Source organism: Salvelinus fontinalis, chromosome 19 (assembly GCF_029448725.1).
Source record: "Salvelinus fontinalis isolate EN_2023a chromosome 19, ASM2944872v1, whole genome shotgun sequence".
Classification (NCBI taxonomy): Eukaryota; Metazoa; Chordata; class Actinopteri; order Salmoniformes; family Salmonidae; genus Salvelinus; species Salvelinus fontinalis.
The window spans coordinates 43,804,169-43,821,991 of NC_074683.1; the positions used below are offsets into that span (position 1 = coordinate 43,804,169).

Below are 17,823 nucleotides of genomic sequence, written 5' to 3' on the forward strand. Positions count from 1 at the left end.
GTCTGATGAAACCAAGATTGAATTATTTGGCCTGAATGCCAAGTGCCATGTCTGGAGGAAACCTGGCACCATCCCTATGGTGAAGCACGGTGGTGGCAGCATCATGCTGTGGGGATGTTTTTCAGTGGCAGGGACTGGGAGACTAGTCAGGATCGAGTGGAAGATGAACGGAGCAAAGTACAGAGAGATCCTTGATGAAAACCTGCTCCAGAGCACTCAAGACCTCAGAATGGGGTGAAGGTTCACCTTCTAACAGGACAACAACCCTAAGCACACAGCAAAGACAACGCAGGAGTGGCTTTGGGACAAGTCTCAATGTCCTTGAGTGGCCCAGCCAGAGCCCGGACTTGAACCTGATCGAACATCTCTGGAGTGACCTGAAAATAGCTATGCAGCGACGCTCCCCATCCAACCTCAGAGCTTGATAGGATCTGCAGAGAAGAATGGAAGAAACTCCCCAAATACAGGTGTGCCAAGCTTGTAGCGTCATACCCAAGAAGACTTGAGGCTGTAATCGCTGCCAAAGGTGCTTCAACAAAGTACTGAGTAAAGGGTCTGGAAACTTACATGTGATATTTCAGTTTTTTTGCAAAAATGTCTATAAACCAGTTTTTACTTTGTCATTATGGGGTATTGTGTGTAGATTGAGGGGGGAAAACTATTGAATCCATATTAGAATAAGGCTGTAACGTAACAAAATGTGGAAAAAGTCAAGGGTTCTGAATACATTCCCGAATGCACTGTATACATCATTGGACACAGCCCACCCTGTTCCAGCTCACCCTTCCAGTCTAATCTGGGAGGCCAAGTCAAAGCATTCTTACAGTGACTTTAACAACCACTCACGACCAGATGTAGCGCTTCCAACACCTCACACAAGATCTAACATCAACGTGTATACAATTTCCCTACAGACATACATTTTTCCATCAAGATTTCTCTATCCTTCCCACCCGTGCGCTGTTCTAAATGGTGTTGTATAACACTGTCTACCGATGAGTAGGTACAGCCAGCCTGTTTGACATTTCTGCATGCTGTTTAAAGAATGATGGTACCGGTTCTCAACAAGCTATAACATTTGTTTTTCAGCACAAAAAGACAACCATTACGTAGGCCGCCTTCCTGTTATCAAACTTAACCATGATGTACTGGCAATTACTGTATAGGGTTCTCTGTACAGAGGTGAAGAGACCATGTTAAACTAATGGGATATTGTGTCATTGATAGGTGGAGTGCTTTGTAAATCATAAAGCCTGTAGTCCAACACACACTGAACAAAGCCTTGGTTTCTGTTTGAAATTAAAGTTCACTTTTAGACTTTGCATCCACCTCATGTTCACTTCCCATATGAAATTCTGCATCTGGGGCAGTATTCTTGTCTCTGGCACTGTGCTTCTGTCAATTCTGAATGGAAACTACTTACAGTACCAGTCAAAAGTTTGGACACACCTACTCATTCAAGGGTTTTTATTTGTACTATTTTCTACATTGTAGCATAATAGTGAAGACATCAAAACTTTGAAATAACACATATGGAATCATGTAGTAACCAAACAAGTATTAAAACAAACAAAAATATATTTTAGATTCTTCAACGTAAACACCCTTTGCCTTGATGACAGCTTTGTACACTCTTGTCATTCTCATATTGAATGTAAATACATGTACCTAGAAGAATTCAGTATTAAATGTGTTACTTCAACCACACCATGACCTTGAGTCCTCTCTCCAGCCAAGTCCATTTATCCAAAATTACAGGCCACAGTCAATAATATGTACTTGTAGACATAATCCAAACAGGCAAGTGTTGGCATGGGAAACTGGAAAAAAAGGAGTATGATATGGTTATGGGTTAGGAGATAATCCTTCATATCTATGGCAACTGTCTTTTTGAGCCAAGTGAACACTCAGTTCACAGCTGCGCATGTTCTGAGTGAGAAATTAGCTGAGGGAGTCAAGTTACTGGGAATCAGGGAGGAGTCTATGGGAAGTATTTAACTTCCCTCACTTACAGTAAGCCCAGTCTAGAGCATGACTCAAGACAACAATTACTCATTGCTGTTCACTATAAAAACATTACTTTTTCTGTTTTCCAGAGTAACCATTTATAAGAAATTGATAGAAGTGTACAAATCATATAGTTTTTTTATTGAAAAGGAAAGTGTTCCATTTCTTGAATAAAAATTAAGGAAAAAAAAAACAAGTCCAACATATTCCAATTAATTTGTCATTGGGACACAATTACATGAAAGGGCCAATTGTGAATTGATAAGCCGCAATGGAGGCAAGGATAGAGGGATTTGGGGATGGATGGAGAGTGATAATGGAGATGGGAGGGGTGGCTGTTTGGTAGATGCTCGGTTTAGAATCTTCCCGAGCGTTCTCTGTCTCTGGAGCGCCTTCTCTCGCGGTCGCGTCCACCTCCACCTCCACCACCTCCCCTTCCTCTGTCCCTCGAGCGCGAACGACGTTCCCTGGAACGGGAGCGAGAATGATGCCCCCCTCTGAGGAAGAGAGGGGGAAAAAAGAAGCTAGTTAAACTCAAAATGAGAACTTTCCCACTCAAACATACGTGAAAAACTTTATCACAGCAGAAACGTGCATTCCGGAGAACACTTGAAAGCAGCATAAGTTTTATGATTAGCGTTGACTCTCAGAGCCTGAGCTTACCCCCTCTTCCTGCGGCGTCCGTACAGCTCCCTCCTCAGCTCCCTAGAGATGGGCTTCAGGTGCATGAAGTTACAGAAGCCTCCTCGAGTGCACTCCCTATAGAGAGAGCGAGAATTCAGTTAGTGCACTGGGGATGGGTGGAGCAGCAACTCTTATATGAAGAAATCGAATCTGTGTAACAGAGAGAAAGGTGTGTGGATTTGGTGCCATTGGTAGGAATTAGCCTTGCTACAGCATTTATATAGTTAATAACCCAACCAATGCAATGTTGAACTGAAAATGGTGTACGTGTGGTCCTGCGGTGGAGTACTGACCCCATCTCGTACTGGCGGCAGCAGGCTTCTCTGAAGTCGGTAACGGGAGAGAGCTCGGCGTGGATGGGCTGACCGTTGAACCAGCGGTTATTCAGATCCATCACTGCCTTCTCAGCGTCTTCTTCACGACGGAACTACACAAGAGACCATCACCGAGTTAGTGTGTGTGCAAACGTAGGTTCTAATGAGGCTGAGAATGACAGTGTGATTGAATGAGAAGAGGAAGAACGTGTTTTGTCAACAAATTTACACAAAACCCACCATTACACACACAGTCAGTGACACACCTTCACATATACGTTTCCGACCAGATGGTCTCCCAGGTTATCGCACACGTTCATTTCCTCCACCTCTCCATACTTCTCCTCCATCTCTGTGAAGACCTCCTACAGCAAGAGAAACCAAGGGAGAGAATGGGATTGACAGAAAAAAGGGTGAATACAGACACTAAGTTTCAAATGGATTTGAATTCAAAGTGCATTTCCCACACATGCTCAAAACACATTTCTATTCTGCTTCAGTATTTTGTACAATGATTCCCACATGGGCTGTGTGGAGGGGCAAGAGAAGCAAGGTAGACCTGAATTGCATCATCCACACCATTCAAATGGGCTTACTACCGCACGCTGATGCATCACTGACTCACCTCAAAGAACTCGTCATAGTGCTCCTGCATCTCCACATCACTGACGGCACCTAGTGGCCACAGGGGAGAAACTCACACATCAGGGACCAGTCAATGTGTTACAGTAGGTGACATTAGCATTGTGGTTTCATAAACTACATGCACAAGATAAATATTTCTAACACCTAGGAGTCTGGACAACTGAATTACAAATGTATTCAATCTAATAGCACACAGTCCAGTACATATGAAATAAGGACGACAGCAAAGACAATACTGTCCGGAGGCAAAGGGTCAATAGGAAAAACATGTTCATTGTGCCTCTGCACACCAAGGACAACAGTAAGACTGGACATTTGACCTTTATGAGAGGACAGTCTTGAGACTCATTTTAGTTACATTCAGTGAGTGCTAAGTAGTAATGGTACGGTCTGGCACAGACAATACAGCCGTCAATTGATGCTAAGGAATGAGACTCACTGGGGCCTATAAATGTCAGTCACTCAACTCACCAAAATCACACCCCATGTGTCAAATCACATTTAGTACAATAAAAACTAAAAATGTATCCTAAATTAGTTTGACCACCCGAGACTAGAGCAGGGTTAACCTCTAGAATATAATTAAGTGTTTTGTGAGTGAAGCTGTAGTTGAAACAATGATGAATAAAATGTTTTCCTAGAATACGTGTTAGATTTTGAATTAATAGAAACATACTTTATGCATAAAAAACATAATTTGGACTATTTCAGTTACACTGACTACATAGCACCAGAATGGTAGTATACATGGTTTGTTTTACTTAACATTAGTACCTGTTTTATTACATGTATATTACAGCACTAAAGGGCAGAGAATGTATATCACTGATCATGTTTAAGGGATAAATCTTAACATGTCAGATAGAGGACAGATGGCACCCCCAAAAGGAAGTGTGGGCAAATGAAGAGAAAGATAAAATAATAACATTTTGTGCCACAGGTCCCTGTTAACAAGTGGGAAACTTACAGCGCAAACCATCAGCAGACTGGGCAGTGTTTTGAGGGTTACGGTAAATGTTCAAGAGGGCAATGGTCTGAAATACAAAATGTACATTTTTGAGATAGTTTCAGGCAGATTTCTAAAATGGTAGTTAAATAGGTGCATTTACTCCCATCCCCCTCCCTCAAAACTGTGTACTTGTGCCCCAACCAGGCCCAGAACAGGGTAGGAAGGAATGACTGAAAGAGGTTAAGATGATCCATGGGACTGGTCCATGCTGAAAGAGATGGAGCTGGTAGTGAAAATCTCAGCATGACAATATTTGCCTATGGAAAATTATGGTGGAAAATCCAATACAACCGAAAATGTTGCCTACCCAAACATTACATACCAGGTCATTGAGGCTTGAAATGACCTCTAGAACTTGCTGAATCATAGGTGATTGGATGCCAAGATGTTTCTACTACTAGATATCATTTCTTCCTTTTAATACATTTTAAAAATTTACTTTTTGCCAGTCATTCTGAGTTGCTCAGCTGAGAAACAGAACAGTTATACATGACAGCAACAAGACCACAAACCCACGACTTACCTTAGAGAAAGCGAGTGGCAATGCATCAGCTCTGCTAGCTGGGGCTCAACATCAGGGTACCATTTACAATATGGCTGATGACGTCTGAATCAGTCTAACGTATAGGGGCGGCAGTATTGCAAGAGCTAAAACTAAAATCCAAAACTGTTCTGTGTCTGGACAGTAACTCATGTAGATTTTTTTGCTGTCTATAACCAGGTTCTTATCCAACCTTTTTATGCGAGTAAAGTACATGTCGGATAAAATAAATGCCACGACAGGCCTGATGGAAACATTTTTCATTAAACTTTCAAAATGTCGACAAAACAAAATACGCTAGACAAGGTGGGATCTTTTTGAGTTGGTAAAATTAATCATGCGAGAAATGCTGGTGGAAACGCTTTAAGTGCAAATATTGATATAATAACCATCACATCAAAGTAAACTTGGGAGTCACGCGATGACATGTGTGGTCCTCCCACTACGACTCGTCAGGAAAGCATGCAGTTTATTAGACTACAGAGGAAATAAGTTATGATGAACTTCACAGGGTGGTGAAAGTGCAAGGTGATGAGTTTGATGCTCCTTTCTAATAAATATCAAGAGTCTTATTCTGGTGACATGATTATCGATGCTTGGCTGCCGTTTGACAAAAATAATCTTGCTCTTTTGTCCATAATAATAATAATGTAATCATGTAGGCTATACACGCGCTCTAGCCAACGGTGCGCAGATAGCGCTGCTAGAGCGCACGTGCCAATACCAGAGTGGACACACTTGCTATAACGCACGTTCTATTGTGAGAAAACCATCAGTAGAGTTGAAAATACAATGGAAACCCATTTAACAGCAAAGGGTATTTTTATGTTCACTCTCATCACGCACAGCCTTTCATCTGCAACAGAAAAATATCTCATGGGGGAAAATGCATACATTGTTTTACGCAGATTTGAGAATATTCGCATAAAATGTTGCCAATTGGATGGAAACCTAGCTATTCACAAACGCATGTTGGGCACTAGGGGAGTGGGTGTGTTGTCAGTCTTCTCTGAAAGCGCCTGAAAAATACCTACAGTCAGTCATCTGTGCACTATAACTGTTAGAAAACAGGTACGATGAGGAGATTTCCTGTGGATAATAACTTCACTGTAAAGATCCAATGTGAATTGTGGGGATCAAGGCATTATTTTTTTGAGTCCTTTTCAATGTCACTATCAGGGCATGTCATTCTACACCTAGGCTTAGACCTCCTGAATGGCAATAGATTTTTTTTAAATACTTAAAAAAAAAAATTGATTCGATTGGCGATATACTAAGGTGTTGAGGTAGTGTTGTGGTACCCCCTGCTACCAGTGCTGAGACACACCCTCCGAAGCCCTGCAGGAAGCCAGTGGAGACGCAGACCTAAAATCTGAGGAGGGGGAGAGAGCTAGAATGACCTGGTGGGCTGAGAGGACTGGACCGGAGGCACTTACAGTGGGAGCCGTCTGCCGTCTGCGCACTGTTTTGGGGGTTACGGTAGATGTTTTGAGTCACGATGGTCTGCAGAGGGAAAAATCAAAAAATTGTTTATAAAAATACAAAAACTAACCCCCCCCCCCCCCAAAAAAACTGGCTATAAGCAAACTTAAACAGAATTTATTTTTAACCCACAGGTGGTGCTGAAGGTAGAGGACTGTTTGGCCCCTCTTGCTAAAATGTGAAAAGGTTTAATCAATAAAATAAGAAATCCCGATACCTAGAACCTACAGGAGGGGGGCGGACCAAATCCCGATACCTAGAACCTATAGGAGGGGGGCGGACCAAATCCCGATACCTAGAACCTATAGGAGGGGGGCGGACCAAATCCCGATACCTAGAACCTATAGGAGGGGGGCGGACCAAATCCCGATACCTAGAACCTATAAGAGGGGGGCGGACCAAATCCCGATACCTAGAACCTATAGGAGGGGGGCAGACCAAATCCCGATACCTAGAACCTATAGGAGGGGGGCGGACCAAATCCCGATACCTAGAACCTATAGGAGGGGGGCGGACCAAATCCCGATACCTAGAACCTATAGGAGGGGGGCAGACCAAATCCCGATACCTAGAACCTATAGGAGGGGGGCGGACCAAATCCCGATACCTAGAACCTATAGGAGGGGGGCAGACCAAATCCCGAGACCTAGAACCTATAGGAGGTGGGCAGACCAAATCCCGAGACCTAGAACCTATAGAGGGTGGGCAGACAAAATCCCTGGATGTAGAGGAACGTTGAGTCTGTAGGAGGGGTAAGGGCAAAATAAAGCAGGAGTGCTTGACCGGTGGACACGCTGGGGAGTTTGTGTCTTTTCTCTGTCCCATGCAGGCAAGGCGAGCTGTAGGGAAACCTAGAGGAAGCCTAGAGTATGTATGTGCTATGTTCTAATAATCTGTTCAGTGAGAGGGATACATCTTACTTTGAGATGGGAACGGGCCACATAAATCCTACCACTTCAGACAACCCATTGCAGAGAGTAGGCCAACTGGTGGAAAAGTGCTAGCTATTGTATCGGCTATAAAGACATGGAAAGTTGTGCAATTTAAATAAAACCAGAGAGAAAGAGGCAAACTTGAGGCGATTTTGGTGAATTTGGCATGCAAGAGATTACCAAGACATATGCGTGTGTTTCGTCTTCGGTCTGTTGCGTATAGAATATCCTAGCCTATTAATTGATGATAGGCCCTGCTTTACTGAAGTTGCGAGACATTGCACGCCAAGAAATTGCGAGATACAGCATTTGATTGCCAAAAGATAAGCCTAGTGCACGGTTCTAACTTGTCTGCCTGGTGGCCGACCCGCCTATACGGTACCCCTCGCTAGCTAGCTATGAAATATTTGGCAGGTAGCCTAGCAGTTAAGAGCATTGGGCCAGTAACTGAAAGGCCGCTGGTTCGAATTCCTGAGCAGATGAGGTTTAAAAAAGTTGATGTGCCCGTGTACAGGCCACTTAACCCTAACTGCTCCAGTAAGTCGCTCTGTATCAGTGTCTGCTAAATTACCAAAATGCAAATGCTTGTGTTGTTGGAAGTGCAGCAACAAATTTAAATCAGTCTCATCTGTTCCAAAAATAATGAATCTTAGGAGTTGATTCTGCTTGACACTCAGAAATAAGCGTTCACGTGCAAGGAAACAAGGAATCAATTATTTTTGAGTCAACTGTCCACCACTACGCCATCATTGTTAACATTTGGGGATACCTAGTCAGTTGCACAACTGAATGGATTCAACCCGAAATGTGCCTTCCACATTTAATCCATCCTCTCGAGGTAGTACAGGTGCCATGCTTAACCATCTGAAAGAAACGCACCATGAGACCCAAACAGTTGCTAGCAGCAGCAGAGCTGCATTGTGAATTCACATGGAATTTTCAGATTTTTTTGTTGTTGTCACATCCCTACAACGAGGGACATCAGGCGCATGACTATGTCAATAATCTAGCCAAATGGTTTGAGCTCTCAAAAAAACTAAAAAGGACTGCCAACAACCTGGAGAAAAGAGTGAAAAACTCACTCTAGGGTAGGGTCAGATCTAACAGAGGCTGGCCAGAGCAATTTGCAGTCTGTTCAAGCAGGCAACTTTCTGCATGGAATCTCTAGCAAAAGGCATGGCCAGCGATTACAATGGAGATGCAGAGGGAAGTGCATTGCCATGCCACCTTTCATCCAATGTTATGTGTAGAGAAAGATTTGTTTCTGAATTACACTCCACTATGTACACATGTGTGTGGATAGTGATGCTAACATTTTTAATTTGGCTCTATATTAAAGCATGTTGGATTTGAGATCAAATGTTTCATATGAGGTGACAGTATAAAATCACTTTTTATTTGAGGGTATTTTTATACACATCGTATTTACTGTTTAGAAATGAAAGCTCTTTATAGATCTAGTCCCCCCATTTGAAGATGTAACAAATGTCACTTATAGTGTATTAAAGTAATCAAAAGTTTAGTATTTGGTCTGTATTCCTTGCGCACAATGACATCAAGCTTGTGCCGCTACAAACTTGTTGGATGCAGAGTATTCAGACCCCTCTAGCGACATATTTTCAAAAAAGCGACTAGCGACAAATCTAGAGACTTTTTCTGGTGTTATTGGAGACTGACGTGCTTGCTATCGTTCTTACTCTTCTCAACGAGCAGAAGGTGCTGCCGTGGGCCCCACCCATCCCAAAGCACTCATAGGCGGCCCAGTCCTCGCGCTGCAGTCAGAGCAGGAGATGTTCACCCCTCCTCGTCCAGACTGCAAATGAATCTCGCATGCGGGAAGCCGCCGCTGGCTGATCCCGCCCTGGCGCACATTTTTTGAATATTTTTTTTACAATTAACCTGAAGGAGGGCCAGACTAGTTACCATAATTTTCTCACATGGCCATTAACAGTTTTTTCTATTGTCTCTTTTTGGTCCATTTAGATTGTGAATGTAGATTGTATACAAAAAAAAAAAAATGTTATGGTTAAAAATGTTCATGTTTTTACTGTGACTTGTAGGCTCCTAAGTGGACCGTACGGTTAAAAACCAAACTAAATTAAGAAAACTAAGCTAAAAAACAAAAAAACAAAATAAAAATCTAAGTAACTCCGCCAGAGTGTCTCTTTTGGGTCACTTTTGCCGGTCCCAAGCCCAGATTAAAGGAGGGTTGAAATTGTGACATTAAAAAAAACAAGAATCGACAGAAGAGTTAATTTGTAGTTCAAAACATATTTAGGGTGTTTTTTATTCACTTTTTGTCTCTCCCACGACGTTATTCCTCTCTCCTACAGCGTCCATCACAATTACATGCACATGGCCATTTATGCAAATCAGGCGATGACGTCATTTAGCGAATTCTAGGACAGCCAATAGCTACTTTCCTTACTGAGGAGTTGATATCAGATATGTATGAAAATGCCCTCAACATCCAAAATGCTGGAGTAGTGACAAATGTACAAAAACAGAAAAGAGCATTACTGTCCAAAAACATAAGGGAGTGTAAGACAGCGACTCATGGGAACCCAGGGTGAATCTAGCTCTCAATTCAAGTTCTCCGGCTATTTAGATATTTAAAATGTGACCGAGTGAAAGGGATGGAGGAGAGGATGGAATTCACCCTGGGGTCCCATGAGTCGCTGTCTTACACTCCCTTATGTTTTTGTACAGTAATGCTCTTTTCTGTTTTTGTACACTGAACAGGATTCAGGGCAGACATTTCCCTAAAAATGAAGGTTGTGACAATGCCAGTATCGCAATATGTTGTCCTTGGCAAAAATGTAAACAAAAGCAGCCCAACCTCTCTGGTCCTTTAAAAACCTGCTGTATGTAAAATATTGTGTGCTTTAGCTTGGGGAAAATGTTTTATGTGACTCTGGATGACACCATAATGATGTTAGTTTCCAACCTTAGGGCTGTTTCTGACGAAGTTAAAATCAGCTTTGTGTTTTGTTTCCTTGCCACGACACTAATGAGTATCGCGATACTGGTATCATCCTGGCCATACTAAGATTAGGAATTATTTGTCCTATTGGTGTTAGAAAAAGTACCTGTTAATTTATGATGGACTAGCTAGAGAAAAACGGTAAAGCAGGGAGACACTGACGTTTGAGATGTTTTACTCTGGTATACTGAGACGCGGGATGCAAAAAATGCTTTGGATATTCGAAGCGAGGCCGCTGAACAGGCTTGCACCACCAAAAATGGAGGAAGTGTGTATATCGCTGTGCTTGTGTCAGTAGTATAGCTGCATAAAACACACTTCCTGTTTCATATATTTAGGACACTAACTTGTACAATATTTAGTGATCTACATTCAAACTCAAAACTTTCATATTTTAGTAGTGTTATTATTCAAGAGGATTATTGACAAAGCCCTTCTGTTTTCATCAAAAGGAATCAGCTGATGCACAAACAAGCCCACATACACAAATCCATCTCTCTGCTAGAATGAATCAAAATATGTTAATGGTGGGGGAAAGGGTTATTCACACAACATTAAATAACACTCCAATTCAATGTTAATCAATTCCACTATTTTGTTTCACTATCTGAAAACCAGTGCTGATAAACCTTTCCAGTCTCTGTTTAGAAGAACAAGGTAAACAAAGCATCAATCACTGGATCAAAGATAACCCAAAGATAATGGCCATTTGAATAATCTTGGTTAAACCAGAACTAAAATCTTGCATAATTTGGTCATGCAGCATAGTTCCACGAGAGGTTAAACCAGCCTAGAGCATGACAACCACTTCATCTTGGCAGGAGAAGTTTTACACATGCTATTCCCTTTCATGCAGCACATCTGGTAGAAGCAAATATTTTAAACAAGTTTGCTTTACCTAATTGACTTACCTGGCTGAAAGTTGGTTTATTATGTAACCTGGAGCATCGGTCACCATGGCGGCAGGCACCAATTTTAAAGTAGAAAGAACAGTTCACCCTGAAGGACGAAAAATGCAGATAAATAGCTAGCTAAACAGTCCTGAAATGCATAACTAGCTGCAAATTAAATTAAATGTGCAACTTTCCATCAAGTGATAAAGTTTGGAAAACAGCAGCATGTTCAAAGTCAAATTGCATTGGATTTAACAAAGTCACATCAGCTAGCTAGAGCAGATAGTATAACTAGGACCGAGGTAAAGTGGGTTTTATAGTCACACATTCGTACATTGACAATCAATCATTCATCAAACGCCATTTTTTTAAAAATTTTAAATAACTAAATAAATTCATTGTCACAGAAACATAAAACTAGATATGGTTTATTCTATAAATGTCTAGCATACTTTTAAAACCTTTGTTTTGAGGAAAAATTCCAGTTTTGTCTTGATAGAAATACATATCTATGAAATGCCATTAAAAGCTATATAAATCAATGTTTTCAATGATGACAGAATCAAACTAGGTATGATTTACTCTATAAATGTCTAGTATGCTTTGAGTAGAAATTCCAGTTTTGACTTTATAGAAATACATAAAATGCTGTTTAAAGCGGTATAAATCAATAACTAATTCACCATTTGTCACAGAAACATCAAACTAGGTATGATTTATTCTATAAATGTCCTGCATACTTTTACAAACTTGGCTTTGAGTAGAAATTCCAGTTTTGATTTGATAGAAATACAAAAAAAAAACTCAACGATTGCATTTAAAGATGAAGAAATCAACAACTAATTCAGTGATTGTCTCAGAAAAAAATTAAATAACTTGCAATAAATGTTAATTTCAAGTGCCATTTGTTCTATATGAAGTTAGACAATGTTTACATAAAGTTGTACAATGTTTACAATCTTAAAGTGTATGCCAAATCAATGTCTGCATTTTTAGTGCAACAGTTCCACATTTTAAAGTAGTTACAAGGCACAACAGTCCTTTATTTATATGTGTCTAATTTAAGCAGCAAAGAGGCCCCATCCAATCATTATCTATTTTGGTTTTGTTGAAGTCCTTCTTTGTCATTTGTCATAGACAAGCTGAATGGTACCATCTCTGGCACACAGAGCATTTCATCTGCAGTATTATAAACATAAAACAGGGTTATCTTTATTTACATGTAAACTACAGTTCTGGAATACCCAAAATCTGTTACATGCTTTTGCAATAAGGAACATTTTCAAATTGAATTGGATTTTTGTTCAATTGCTAAATTGACATGCATTTGACCACAATTCTGACAGAAGCACACATACAGTTGAAGTCAGAAGTTAACATACACTTAGGTTGGAGTCATTAAAACTCGTTTTCAACCACTCCACAAATTTCTTGTTAACAAACTATAGTTTTGGCAAGTCGGTTAGGACATCTACTTTGTGCATGACAAGTAATTTTTCCAACAATTGTTTACAGACAGATTATTTCACATATAATTCACTGTATCACAATTCCAGAGGGGCAGAAGTTTACATACACTAAGTTGACTGTGCCTTTAAACAGCTTGGGAAATTCCAGAAAATTACATCATGGCTTTAGAAGCTTCTGATAGGCTAATTTACATCATTTGAGTCAATTGGAGGTGTACCTGTGGATGTATTTCAAGGCCCACCTTCAAACTCAGTGCCTCTTTGCTTGACATCATGGAAAAATCTAAAGAAATCAGCCAAGACCTCAGAAAAAAAATTGTAGACCACAAGTCTGGTTCATCCTTGGGAGCAATTTCCAAACGCCTGAAGGTACCACGTTCATCTGTACAAACAATAGTACGCAAGTATAAACACCATGGCACCACGCAGCCGCCATATCGCTCAGGAAGGAGACGCGTTCTGTCTCCTAGAGGTGAACGTACTTTGGTGTGAAAAGTGCAAATCAATTCCAGAACAGCAGCATAGGACCTTGTGAAGATGCTGGAGGAAACAGGAACAAAAGTATTTATATCCACAGTAAAATGAGTCATATATCGACATAACCCGAAAGGCCGCTCAGCAAGGACAAAGACACTGCTCCAGAACTGAAATAAAAAAAGCCAGACTACGGTTTGCAACTGCACATGGGGACAAAGATCATACTTTTTGGAGAAATGTCCTCTGGTCTGATGAAACAAAAATAGAAGTGTTTGGCCATAATGACCATCATTATGTTTGGAGGAAAAAGAGGGAGACTTGCAAGCCGAAGAACACCATACCAACCGTGAAGAACAGGGGTGGCAGCATCATGTTGTGGGGGTGCTTTGCTGCAGCAGGAACTAGTGCACTTCACAAAATAGATGGCATCATGAGGTAGGAAAATGAAGTGTATATATATTGAAGCAACATCTCAAGAAATCAGTCAGGAAGTTAAAGCTTGGTCGCAAATGGGTCTTCCAAATGGACAATGACCCCAAGCATTCTTCTACAGTTGTGGCAAAATGGCTTAAGGACAACAAAGTCAAGGTATTGGAATGGCCATCACAAAGCCCTGACCTCAACCCTATAGACAATTTGTGGGCAGAACTGAAAAAGCATATACGAGCAAGGAGGCCTACAAACTTGACTTGTTACACCAGCTAGCTCTGCCAGGAGGAATGGGCCAAAATTCACCCAACTTATTGACCTAAGACAGGGAAATTTTACTAGGATTAAATGTCAAGAATTGATTCCACGAGGAATCTGCGTGGCAGGCTGACTACCTGTTACGCGAGTACAGCAAGGAGCCATGGTAAGTTGCTAGCTAGCATTAAACTTATATGTTAAAAAAATATAATCAATCTTCACACAATCACTAGTTAACTACACATGGTTGATGATATTACTAGGTTAACTAGCTTGTCCTGCATTGCATATAATCAATCTGGTGCTTGTTAATTTATCATCGAATCACAGCCTACTTCGTCAAACAGGGATGATTTAACAAAAGCGCATTTGCGGAAAAAGCACAATCGTTGCACGAATGTACCTAACCATAAACATCAATACACAAAATAGTATTTTTTTAGACCTGCATATTTAGTTAAAATAAATTAGCAGGCAATATTATCAAGGGAAATTGTGTTACTTCTCTTGCGTTCATTGCATGCAGAGTCAGGGTATATGCAACAGTTTGGGCCGCCTGGTCGTTGCAAACTAATTTTCCAGAATTGTACATAATTATGACATTACATTAAAAGGTTCTGCAATGTAACAACAATATTTAGACTTAGGGATGCTGCCCATTGAATAAAATACGGAACGGTTCTTTATTTCACTGAAAGAATAAATGTTTTGTTTTCGAAATGATAGTTTCCGAATTTGACCATATTAATGACAAACGGCTCGTATTTCTGTGTTTATTATATTATAATTAAGTCTATGATTTGATAGAGCAGTCTGAGCGGTGGTAAGCGGCAGCATGCTCGTAAGCATTCATTCAAACTTTACTGCGTTTGTCAGCAGCTCTTAGCAATGCTTGCTTCACAGCACTGTTTATGACTTCAAGCCTAAACTCCTGAGATTAGGCTGTCAATACTAAAGTGCCTAGTAGAAAATCCAATAGTCAAAGGTATATGAAATACAAATGGTTTAGAGAGAAATAGTCGACGCGTCATAATTCCTATAATAACTACAATCTAAAACTTCTTAACTGGGAATATTGAACCACCAGCTTTCATATGTTCTCATGTTCTGAGCAAGGAACTTAAACGTTAGCTTTTTTTACATGGCACATATTGCACTTTTACTTCCTTCTCCAACACTGTGTTTTTGTATTATTTAAACCAAATTGAGCATGTTTCATTATTTATTTGAAAGGTTGCTGGATCAAATCCCCGAGCTGACAAGGTAAAAATATGTCCTTCTGCCCCAGAACAAGGTAGTTAACCCACTGTTCCCCAGTAGGCTGTCATTGTAAATAAGAATTTGTTCTTACCGGACTTGCCTAGTTAAATAAAGGTCAATAAAAATAAAAAAAGGTACAAATAATGTCAGTCTTTGAAATCCAAATCAGTTTAATCGTGACTTGTGCCAGATACATGTGTACCTATTAAAGTGAATAAATGTCATAGTATGAATCTAGTGTCTCTCATAGTAGAATAATAAAAATAGAGTAATGATAATAGAACAGAGAAATAATACAAGGATAACCCTGATAGATGTTATGCATTTCTATCAAAACTGGAATTTCTACTCAAAGCAAAGGTTGTAAAAGTATACTGGACATTTTATAGAATAAATCATACCTAGTTTGATGATTGTCATAATCAGTGAAAATGTTATTGCTTTAAAATGGCATTTTATAGATGTTATGCATTTCTATCAAGTCAAAACTGGAATTTTTCCTCAAAACAAAGGTTGTAAAAGTATGCTAGACATTTATAGAATAAATCATACATAGTTTGATGACTGTGACAAAGGGTGAATAAGTTAATGATTTATACAGCTTTAAAATTGCCTTTTACATATTGTATGTTTTTCCATCAAATCTGGATTTTTTTTATTCAAAACAAAAGTTTGTTAAAGTATACTAGACATTAATAGAATAAAGCATATGTATTTTTAACGTGACAATTATTTTTTTTACCATTTTAAATGGCTTTTGGATAATGTCTGCTGAATGTCCGAATGTGTGAATATAAAACCCAACTTTACCTTGGTATAACTAGGGCCCATAATCAACTAACGTTAAAAAAATTGTTAACGGCCTAGTTAACTTATTGTCTCAATTTATTTAACTTGGATACACAACATGGGCATCAGTGGAGGAATTTGGGACTTGGAGCTAGCTAACTAGTTATCGTTAGCTAGTTACTGAATGTATAGCCATAGATTAAATAAATAATTGGTATAGCTAGCCTAGCTGGCTAATTTGGAAAATAGAGCAAGTTGCCCATGTTCCCCACGAAATAATGCCCCTAGCTAAGCCTAAATTGTCTTAATAGGTTAGCTAGCTAACTTCAATAATATAGTTAATGCACATTTTTAGAGGTGGGACTGACAAACTGCTCAGCACACACACATCAAAGATCCCTTATCCATCTGTGTACACCATTGAGCTATAAAAGAACGGTCGGTACATACGTTAAAACAACATGTTACCCCATGCTAATGTTAGCTAGCTACAGTAGACGCTAACATATTGACGTTTCACAACGTCTAATGCTGCATGATATATCATAGGTAAGTAGCCTAGACAGCCAAATGCAATGCGAAAGTTATCGTAGGCCTAGATCGTATGATTGTTTGACCAAATAAGCAAGCCTATAAGAACATTTTACTCACTTATCTTTCTCTGTACCGAAAATGGACGCCAGGTATTCCGCCATTTTCGATTATGTCGACTAAACCAAAGAGTGTAAAATGTGGACCACCGACAGAAAGGGTAACCCAGACACGTCAAATCGGCTATAAAGCTGAAGCCTCCGTTTAGAACGTTTTCTCACCACCAAATATGGTAGTCAGAGGAAGTCCAGTAGCGGGTAGTGGATGGAACTAGGCCAACATTCTGCCAATTTCCTCATCAATTAAACATCTGATCTCAATAAATTTGTCTGTTGCCAAAACTATAATATTTTACGAACACAGTGTACTAAGTTTTATGGACTTGAAGATTTGCCACAGTTTTTTTTTTAATTGCGTTGTCTAGGAGCGCAAAGTCGAATGGAGTTTGTGCACACGCGCGCTTTTTAACGGAAACATGCAAATATATGCTACAAGGCGCCAATGTTCTGCGCACTATGCTTAATTTGCTCCCACTGTAAAGGACACACATGAACTATCTTGGGTTATTTATAAATATCTTTGGTGTGAATACCCGTTTTACGCCACAAATTATACACTTCCGGTCTCGTTTGTGCACTGATTTTATACTACCAGAGAGCATAGAAAACCAACACTACACCCTGTACCAAACACTGACAGCTTACAACGTACATCAATCAAATGTATTTATAAAGCCTTTTTACATCAGCCAATGTCACAAAGTGCTGTACAGAAACCCAGCCTAAAACCCCAAACAGCAAGCAATGCATCAATCAATCATGAATATTTTTGAATTAAATGAAGTGTCAAAAGCTTTTATAAATCTGGAAGATTTGGAATAGTTGGCCCATCTTATCAGAAATGATCAGGGGAGCTCTGTTGCGCATAGAAATCAAGGCTATCGTTAAACTTTGTAGGTAATCTTGATATGCCCCATTACTTGACTGGCCTTTTAGCTAGATAAAATACAAACACTGAAATTGGCTTATAACTGTAATCTATTGTGAGATATTGTGAGATT

General features: G+C 39.9%; 1 protein-coding gene across 3 annotated transcripts; it reads right to left on the reverse strand.

Annotated features, from left to right (window-relative positions):
• Positions 1–1,452: 1,452 nt before the first annotated feature.
• Positions 1,453–17,175, reverse strand: LOC129816790 (splicing factor U2AF 35 kDa subunit). 3 transcript variants are annotated; one of them, XM_055871681.1, is made up of 8 exons: positions 16,824–17,175; positions 11,509–11,596; positions 6,637–6,703; positions 3,631–3,680; positions 3,272–3,370; positions 2,985–3,118; positions 2,671–2,766; positions 1,453–2,504 (listed from the first exon to the last, which is right to left on the reverse strand). In XM_055871681.1, exons 1-8 carry the CDS (start codon positions 16,865–16,867, stop codon positions 2,363–2,365), a joined length of 720 nt encoding a protein of 239 aa, XP_055727656.1. In that variant the 5' UTR covers positions 16,868–17,175; the 3' UTR covers positions 1,453–2,362. The 3 variants fall into 3 exon arrangements, with proteins under 3 accessions (XP_055727656.1, XP_055727655.1, XP_055727657.1); XM_055871680.1 differs by lacking the exon at positions 6,637–6,703 and adding an exon at positions 4,618–4,684 and having other exon boundaries at positions 16,824–17,051; XM_055871682.1 differs by lacking the exon at positions 16,824–17,175 and adding an exon at positions 4,618–4,684 and having other exon boundaries at positions 11,509–11,532.
• Positions 17,176–17,823: the final 648 nt, after the last annotated feature.

Coding starts and splice junctions, on each gene's coding strand:
- LOC129816790 (XM_055871681.1), bottom strand. CDS start 16,867: ATGGCGGAATACCTGGCGTCCATTTTCGGTACAGAGAAAGATAA. Junction 11,597..16,823: donor TTCGGTACAGAGAAAGATAA/GTGAGTAAAATG, acceptor TTCGTCCTTCAG/GGTGAACTGTTCTTTCTACT. Junction 2,505..2,670: donor GGACGCCGCAGGAAGAGGGG/GTAAGCTCAGGC, acceptor TCTCTTCCTCAG/AGGGGGGCATCATTCTCGCT.